The sequence below is a fragment of the Acomys russatus genome, chromosome 13 (assembly GCF_903995435.1).
Source record: "Acomys russatus chromosome 13, mAcoRus1.1, whole genome shotgun sequence".
NCBI classification, from domain to species: domain Eukaryota; kingdom Metazoa; phylum Chordata; class Mammalia; order Rodentia; family Muridae; genus Acomys; species Acomys russatus.
Genome location: NC_067149.1, coordinates 49,546,288 through 49,555,290, shown reverse-complemented (window position 1 = coordinate 49,555,290; position 9,003 = coordinate 49,546,288). Strand labels below are relative to the sequence as shown.

The window sequence follows — 9,003 nt, the reverse complement described above, 5'->3', positions numbered from 1 at the left end:
TCCTATTGAGTGATGCTGTACCATTTCCAGTGCTTCCTCTTGTTCACACCATCGGTAGTGGACTATATATATGGAGATTCGAGGTCCAGGAAACCTATACTCAGCAGTTTAACCAGACCACTCATGTGGTGGGGTCTGGAAACTGCTCACTAACAGGTTGCAAAAAGGAGAAACTTATCCCTACAACTCCAAATCCATTTCTAGAACATCTGTCCCCTATGCCTGCTTTCTCTATGATCAAACTAAAACTTACTGTCAACATTGGCCTGAGCCTTATGGAGGCTACTTTATTGGTCCTGTAGGAGACATAGTGCGTACTCAAAAGGGAGTTCTACCTTTTATACAAAGTTGGGCATCTTTTGCATCCTAATTAAGGACCCATGGCACCCCAGATGGGAGACCGGGGTCATTGGTAAACAGTATTTACCACAGCTGCTCATCAGGCACAATTGAAAACACAGAGAGTACACATCCTACGCTCTCAAGCCCTAGCTACAGACATGGTAGAAGCAGCTGTCCAAGGCTCCTCTAAGACCCTCACATCTGTTTTTGATAATATTGATCCTACTTCCCTGCCATTTGGTCTTTTGTTTCAGACATTAACCTTTGCATATCAACTATTGAGTAAAGCTCTGCCTAACCACTTTGGGGACTGCTGGTTGTATGTCCCTCTTGGGTCAAATTTACAACCACCCTTTGTAGCCCTTCCCATTGTCTTACTAGATTCTTTCACTTTGCCACTTGTTAAGTGCACAAGGCCAAATAAATATCTGCACCACCTCTTATTTTTTCCACATCTCTTTTTTTGGTATCACAAGCTTCTTTAATTCTTCAGAACACACTTTGTGGGCAACCTGGAGTCCGGAGACTGGGATAATACCCCAAGCATTAGTACTACCACCCAGCCCTTATGTCCATATATTTATAATGCCTTATTTATCTGTGGTACTCACATATACCATCTCCTACCTGCTGCATGATCTGGAACTTGTGTGCCCTGGTGTTCCTTTTTCCAAAACTACAGGTGGTACCTGGCGAAGAGCCCTTGTCAGTTTCCATCACTAGCACAGCATGACACCATTTCTAGCAGTCCTGGCCATAACTGCTGGTGTCCACTGGAACAGCAGGACTAACTACTTCAGTGTCTATTTACCATAAGCTGTCCTCCTAGTTTATCCAGGATTTCCACTGGGTGGCTCAAACCAGCCTTAGCCTCCAAGGCCAAATAGACTCCCTGGCCGCAGTAATACTACAAAATCAGTGAGGAGTAGATTTAATAACAGCCGAGAGAAGTGGCCTTTGTCTCTTCCTTGGGGGGGAATGTTGCTTCTATGTTAACCAGTCAGGATAGTAAAGGAGAGGATCTGACAATTTCTGACAGATCTCCAAAACCATAAGAAACAGACAGATGCCTCTAGCCAATGCATCACTGGCAGTCCAGTATGGAATTGGATACTACCTCTTTAAACTTCGCTTCTCCTCATTTTCTTAATTCTACTAATTGTACCTGCCTCATCAATTTCTTATCTAAATTTTTGCAACAGCAAATTCAAAGGCTGTCTAATCAGATTTTTAATCAGTTGCTATTACAGGGTTACCGGCCCCTAACTACAGAGCCAGACGCTTGCAATATTGAATTATACACTGACCAGACTTCACCCAAAGACCTTGACTCTCAAGGTCAGAAGGGAGCAGTCTGCTGATAATGAGACTCCCCTCCCAATCCCTCTTTCTAGCCCCTGAATCTTTATTAAACAATAAAGAGGGGAATATAGGGCTACAGCCATGGCAACCTGTTGCCTTAGCAGTGGAGAGTTCACTGCCTCAGGCTTGGAGATGACTTTGGGAGTGGTGCTGAGCCCTGGCGCCCAGCTCCAGGGCAGAGGGCCTCAGTGGTTATGGAGAGATCAATGCGGCAACTACCACCTCAGCAGAGAGACTGTCACCTTGGTGGATAGATAGCCTGCTGCCTTAGCGGCAGCACACAACAACATCTCTGAGATGGAGAAGTATCTCCATGCTGTGACTCAAGCTGGCTGAGGCAATCCCAAGCCACCCCAAGGTGTGAGGCTGGCCACATTAACTCCGCTGCTCCCCCCCCCCCCCCCCCACTGCCGCATCAGGGAATCCAAGTGGTCCACTGTCCCTTCTCCCACCCTGCTCCTCCCCCCCCCCCCCACACACACACCAAGAACTACTAAAATTTCAATTGCCTTGCTGCCAGTCAATCCTCCTTCCCACCTCAGGGCAAGTCAGGGCCTCCTTCCAACCCTTGGGCTGTGGAGGAAGGAAATAAAATGATAGCTCTTGTCAGTGTCTCTTTGGGAGCTGTCCATGGTGACCAGTCCTGCCTCAGCTGACTGCTATGGGAACCGGACACCTTTCCCGCCTCAGAATGCCTACTGCCATAGCCATGGCAGCTGTCTGTGATGATAACAACCTTTCCTGCTTCAGCCTACTGCTTTCACAGTGGATTCTGTAAGTTTTGGACTCTTTGTAAACTTTATAAACCCTCAAGGCAGAAAAGTGGCCAGACTTCTGCCTGAGAAAGTTCCAGCCTCCCAGCCCCACTCCCACTTCTGTAACTGCCATCTCCAGCCCCTCAAATGGGATTTTTTCCAAGTGGGATTAATTCTAGATTATTCTAATTTGGAATGAAAAGTCTGGACACAATCCCACCAATCCCTGAGTAGGAGAACCAATCAATCCCTGTACAGGAAGCCCACTATTCCCTGAGCTCCCCAAACTCAGTACCTGAAATGCCACCAGTCCACACTCTGGAAGTCCCTGCCCCAGAAAGCTCCACCCCCTAAGAAAACCTATATAAAGGCTGTGTCTGCCCAGTTCCCTCCCAGGAGCAAAGTCAGCCATGCCTGGATTCTTCTCTCTTCTCCTGGATTCATCTCTCCAATAAATCTCTTTAAAGAGAGTTACTGCCTGCTGTGACTCTCTTTTCAGAAGAAGAGGAAAAAACAATAAACAAAGAAGGAGCAGAGCTCAGGCTCTCACTCCTCAGCTCCTCAGTGTTGGGCCAACCCTCCCCTAGGAGCTGCATCATCTCTGTTGAGGAGGCCTCCTCTCAGAGATGTGGTTCCTGGGCGCCGTGCCTCAGGATAATCTTGGGACACTGTCCCACCTCAGAGCTGGGATACTTTCCCAGCCCTTGGAGTTGTGAGCTTCCTGGACACTCCTCCATCTGAGTACCAGAAGGCATGCCTCCCACCCACAAGGCAAACAACAACAACAACAGAGGGGGTAGGAGACAGCTGGGTCTTTCTGGCCAGCTGTGTAGTATGCCAGGTTTAGTGAGAGACCCATGGACAGAGATAGAGGAAGATACTCAGAGAGTCAACATGTACACATGTGCATACACATAAATGCACATAGGAGCACATCACATGCACACACACACACACACACACACACACACACACACACACACACCTGCCTGTGTGGAGTGAGGGGCTGTGCATGTTGGTGCATGCCTGTAACAGGGAGGCAGGGGGGATCAGGAGCTCAAGTTACCCTTGGCTATAGGGAACGTTCAAGGCTAGGTCAGACTCTGTCTCAAACAATGCATAAACAAACCTCATTACCTGTGTACACTGCCAGAGTACGTTGTTCTGAGCAGGGCTACCAGACCTGTCCATTAGAGGACAGGCACTGTACTCTGCCTAGGATTTTATGGGGATACCTAAAGCTCCTGTTGCTATTCCCAGGGGTGATGAACAGTGGGTGCTGAGAACCGAATCTGGGTTTTCTGGACTAACAACCAGTGCTTTTAACCACCGAGCCCTGTCTCTAGCCCTAGGAATTGAATCTCGTTTTTTTTTTCTTCTTCTTCATTACTTACCTATTTGTTCATTTTGCACTCAACCACAATCCGCTCCCTTCTTTCCTCCAAGTTCCACCCTCCCACCTGTTTCCCCAAGCCCACAGGAATTGAATCTTAAGGGTGTCTTTTAATGAGAGAACCAGCAGCCTGAGAAGGTGGCATGCTAACACCCTAAGAAGACATGGCGCTTCAGGCAGGAGGTTAAGAGAGAAGTGGGGCGAGGGCCACGGGAAATAGGGACGACTTGCTGCAAAGCTACCCAGTCACTCTAGAGCTCATTCTTGTTCCTCAGGTCAGGGCAGCCACCTCTCTGTGCTTCTCTCACTATCACCCCTTGTGCTCTTCCTCCATCCCGTGTCCAGGCTCAGGCACTTCTTGAAACACTGCGTCTAGTTAGTGACTCTTAGTGTAAACTTTATTTTCCTCTGGCTCTGGTCTCCTCTCCTGTGTTTCCCATTGCACTTGGTTTGGTATGATCACATTGCCTTTTGTTCTCTTAGACCACTGGATATGTCCCTCTGCCTGGGACAGATATACAGGACCCCTCTCAGATTGGTCTCTTCTTTTACAAAGTCCTTTTCAGCCTGGGCGTGGTGGTACATGCCTTTAAGCCCAGCACTTGGGAGGCAGAGGCAGGCAGATCACTGTGAGTTCAAGGCCAGCCTGGTCTACAAAGCAAGTCTAGGATGATAGCCAAGGCTACATACATAGAGAAACCTTGTCTCAAAAAAAAAAAAAAAAAAAAAAAAAAAAAAAAAAAAAATCCTTTTCAGATGTATTTATTTGTTTTTGTGTGTATGAGTGTTTTATCTGCATATATGCCTATGTACCATACTTGTGCCTGGAGTCCTCAGAAGTTAGAAGAGGAGCCGGGAGCGGTGGCACATGCCTTTAATGCCAGCACTCTGGAAGGCAGAACGCTGTGAGTTCAAGGCCAGCCTGGTCTTACAAAGGGAGTCCAGGACAGCCAAGGCCACACAGAGAAACCCTGTTTCAAAAAAACCAAACAAAGAGGCTCGGTGACCTGCTGTGCAGCGCACGCGTCTCCCAGCTCGGGCCGCCACGATGCCCAAGCGGAAGGTTAGCGCGGATGGAGCGGCGAAGGCGGAGCCCAAGCGCCGCTCCGCGAGGCTGTCGGCCAAGCCCGCCCCTGCCAAGGTGGAGGCGAAGCCGAAGAAGGCCGCGGGAAAGGATAAATCGTCAGACAAAAAAGTGCAGGCAAAAGGGAGGAGAGGAGCAAAGGGCAAACAGACGGAAGAGGCTGACCAGCGAGCTGCAGCGCCGCCTGCGGAGAACGGAGAGACGGAGAGCCAGAGTCCAGCCTCTGAGGTAGAAGAGAAAGAAGCCAAGTCCGACTAATGATCCATCGTGTCTGTCAGTGGTCCCTGCCTCCCTTCTTGTACAATCCAGAGGAATATTTTTATCAACTATTTTGTAAATGCGAGTTTTTTAGTAGCTCTAGAAACATTTTTAAGAGGTGGGGGAATCCTACCTCATCCCATTTTTTAAGTGTAAATGATTTTTTTAAGAGGTTAAATCATTCTGCTGGTTGTTTATTTTTTGGTACAACCAGAAAACAGCAGGATACTAAATCAGGAGAGGCTGTGACTGTCTCGGGGGTCACCATAACATTCCGTAGAGGGGCTAGTTTTATATCCTACCGCACAGCGTGCTAAACGGCAATTTGGAGTCTCAGTCGTGCATTCGTGTCTGGAATATTAATATTTTCAGTTAGATCTGGTCTCCTGTTCCTAGTAGAGCTGTTTCCTAAGAAAACCACTCCTTGGTCCTTGCCCTGTCAGAACTGTAACGTCTCTGGTCATGGCAGTCCATTTTTCTAATAATTGTGATAATGTGCTGTGAAAGGTCGAAATTTTGAGTATTTACTGTTTGTGGGATAAAATTGTGAGTCAGTGGAATTGAGGATTGTGAGCATTTGATTGTTATGTGGGTCTTAAGGAAAACCTGTCAAATTTGAGTCTGGAACGTTAGTAGAACAAGTTCCAAGAGAGAACTCAGTGGCTTTTCATGTGGGTACATGAACACACTATGTGACTTCAGAGTCTAGGTACTTTTGTTACGAATTGAAATGTCTGTATCTGTTCCTCAGCCAATAAAATCTGTTGTGAAAGAGAGAAAAAAAAAAAAAAAAACAAAAACAAAAAAACAAAAAAGAAGATAGAAAAGGGCCCTGGAACTGAGGTACAGATGGTTTTGGGGCCTTTATGTGAGTGCTGGGTATCAAACTGGGGCCCTCTGAAAGAGCTTTTCTTTCTCTTCTTCCTTCCTTCCTTCTTTTCTTTCATTCTTTTTTTGGGTTTTCAAGACAGAAAAACTTGCCTCTGCCTCCCAAGTCCTGAGATTAAAGGCATGTGCCACCACTACCTGTTGAGCAAGTGCTCTTAACTGCTGGATGGTCTTTCCAGCCCCTTTTCATGTCTTTTCTCAGATGCCACTTTCTCCGTGAAGTCTTCCCAGACCACCACCACCTCCTCCTCCTCTTCTTCTTTTAAATAATACTTTCCCTAATTAAAAATAAATAAATAAATAAATAAATAATACTTTCCCTCCCCCTAAGATTTATTTATTATGTGTACAGTGTTCTGCCTCCATGCCAGAACCAGATCTCATTATAGATGGTTGTGAGCCATCATGTGGGTGCTGGGAATTGAACTCAGGACCTTTGGAGGACCAGCCAGTTGTTCTCAACCCCTGAGCCATCTCTCCAGCCCTCTGAACCCCCCCCCCCCCCCCCGCTCGCCCCGCCACTTCTTTTAAACACTAAGATGCAGGCTTCAATTCTTCCAACTTGAAAGTTTTCTCCCGTTATGTTGGTCACCGTCTAACAGCCAGTAGATCTGAGGTTCTGTTTGTAGTTTCTGACATCTCTACCTCACTGCCGTACAAACTCTGGGAGGGTAGGAATCGTTGTGTTTCGTCTGCCTTAATGGACATCCACAACAAAGACAGGACTATCCCTTAGAGATCTGCCACATAGGTTTGCTGGTATTGAATAAAAAGGATAGCTTATGCTTAGAGGATGATGTACGGATCAAAGTGCAAGGGTTTCCGCCTAGGCAAGTGGGATGGTCATTTCCTAAGCGGCAGCTTGGTGGGGAAGCAAGTTGCTGGAAACACTAACAAATGCCTCCCTACCCCCACCCCGGAGCTTAGGCAGGAGAGAGCACTGCAGCTGCTGCGCAGGCGTACTCTCTCTGATTCCGGCAGCTCCAACAGATACTCAGATGTCTGCTTGCTAAAAAAGATTTGCTGAAAGTTCCTCTCCATCGCTTCTGTCTGTGTTCCTATTGACTCGAGTACGTTACAACTTGGGGTACGGGGAGGATAGATTACATTACAGGTACAAGTGTCTCTTGTCTTCGGCTTCCTATCGAGTGTGAAAAGATAACCCTGAAGGTTATGGTCCATGTAGGTCACTAACCAGTTGTGTCCAGACCAGTGGTCTACCTCTAGCATTTTTACTAAATTGCCTGGAAACACACAGCTTCTCAAATGTACTTGGGCTGACTTTAATATTGCTCCCTGCACCTATTAACAGGTGGGGGTGGTATAAGGTCTTCTTTGATCTTCATTTTAGATTTGCATGAGTTAAGAGTCTTACCTTTCTGGACATAATACTTTAGAATTATTTTCACAAAACTGAGAGCTGCCATAGTAGATGACTCCTGTGTGCTTACAGGTTCGTACAAATTTATGACACAAGGAAGATGCTTGTGGCTGTCAAATGAATGAGAAATATGGTTGCCAGTTATTTATTTTTGATGGTGTAGAGAGATATCAGACCCAGGGCCTTGTCAAGAAAGCACTCTACCACCCAGCCACACCTAGCCCGAACTGTTGCTTTTTAAAAGAAAGTGTGGCTCCATAGGAGAAGTGTTCTCTGATATCTCATACATGCCAGAAACAAACTGCGGATAATAAAGGACCCTGTATACACTGTTTACCTCCCCCCCAATACATACATAATATGGTAAACTTTCACTCACTGACACAGCAAGTTAATCATTATAAAACAGGTCAATTATAAGCACATACTGCAAGAAAAAGTCATGCAAATGTAGTCTGACGTGTCTTTACTGTACTCACTGTTTTGGATCAAGTCAGATAATACAATAAGACATAAAATGGAATGCGGTAAGACTTCCGCACTGTGACTGGTGTCAGGTTGCTATGTAAGGGTTACCTGGAGGCAGGTACCTAACCAGGGGTAAGAAGAGGATTGTGACACTGGTCAGGAACGTTCCAGTCTTATCCTTGTCCAGAAGCTGGAAATGCCTTAGGCTGTGTCCTGGCCAGAGACAAGAACACCAGACAGAGTTCTGTCTTCTCATTGTCACTCTCTCCTCCTAAGAAGCTGCCAGGAGGACACTCATGACCAGACACTGCTATCCGTCCCTCTCTCCTCCTAAGAAGCTGCCAGTGAGGACACTCATGATCAGACACTGCTATCCGTCCCTTTTAGTGACAGCTTTGAAATTGGAGCTGTGGATTTTCACAGTGAAATTGGTTATATCTAACCCCTAGTTTCAGCCCATCTATGAAACGATTTCAGTTCTTGGAGGAGGAATTTTGTTGTGCCCTCCCGCCGGCAGGAACGACGCAGACACCAGGATTCTTCTCAATCGCACTTTATTGGGAGTGCCCTTGAAGCTGAAGCGAAAGACCCCGAATGCCCGCGAGCGCATCACTTAAATAGCTCTGTGTATGTGTCGTGTCAATATCTCATAGGTCGTATCTGGATGCCTCATTAGCATGCACCATTAGCATGCCCGTGGCTGAGAGGGCAGCTCCAGAATACTTCATTTGCATACCCCTGTTCGGGAGGGGCACGTTGGGAGAGCTTATGCCTGTGCACGCGAGGGAGCAGTTGCCGCTGTCGCCATTACTGGGTGCGGGCGCGCCTTACAGAATTCTTGGCATCTATACATCGGGAGTAATAGCCTTGGAGGTCATTGAGGCTAAACACTCCCTCATACTCAGCTTTAGACACCACTTTCCATTTCTCTAGTAACATTAGAAAGAAAAACATCACCATTGTCCTTCTTAGTTCCTTTTCTTTAAAAAAAAAATAATAATAATAAAAAAAGGAATACTTTTGGCTCTGAGTGGAGATTCTGATCCAAAGATTAGAAAATTAATTATTGTCT

The 9,003-nt window shown here is 46.6% G+C and overlaps 1 protein-coding gene across 1 annotated transcript; it reads left to right on the top strand.

Moving 5' to 3' along the window:
• The first annotated feature begins 4,854 nt into the window (after positions 1 to 4,854).
• On the top strand, positions 4,855 to 5,949 carry Hmgn1 (high mobility group nucleosome binding domain 1). Its single transcript, XM_051155297.1, has one exon. The coding sequence runs from the start codon at positions 4,901 to 4,903 to the stop codon at positions 5,192 to 5,194; it is 294 nt and encodes a 97-aa protein (XP_051011254.1). The 5' UTR covers positions 4,855 to 4,900; the 3' UTR covers positions 5,195 to 5,949.
• Positions 5,950 to 9,003: the final 3,054 nt, after the last annotated feature.

What these genes read in the sequence shown, in the direction of transcription:
- Hmgn1 (XM_051155297.1), top strand. Translation starts at nt 4,901, where the DNA reads ATGCCCAAGCGGAAGGTTAGCGCGGATGGAGCGGCGAAGGCGGAGCCC.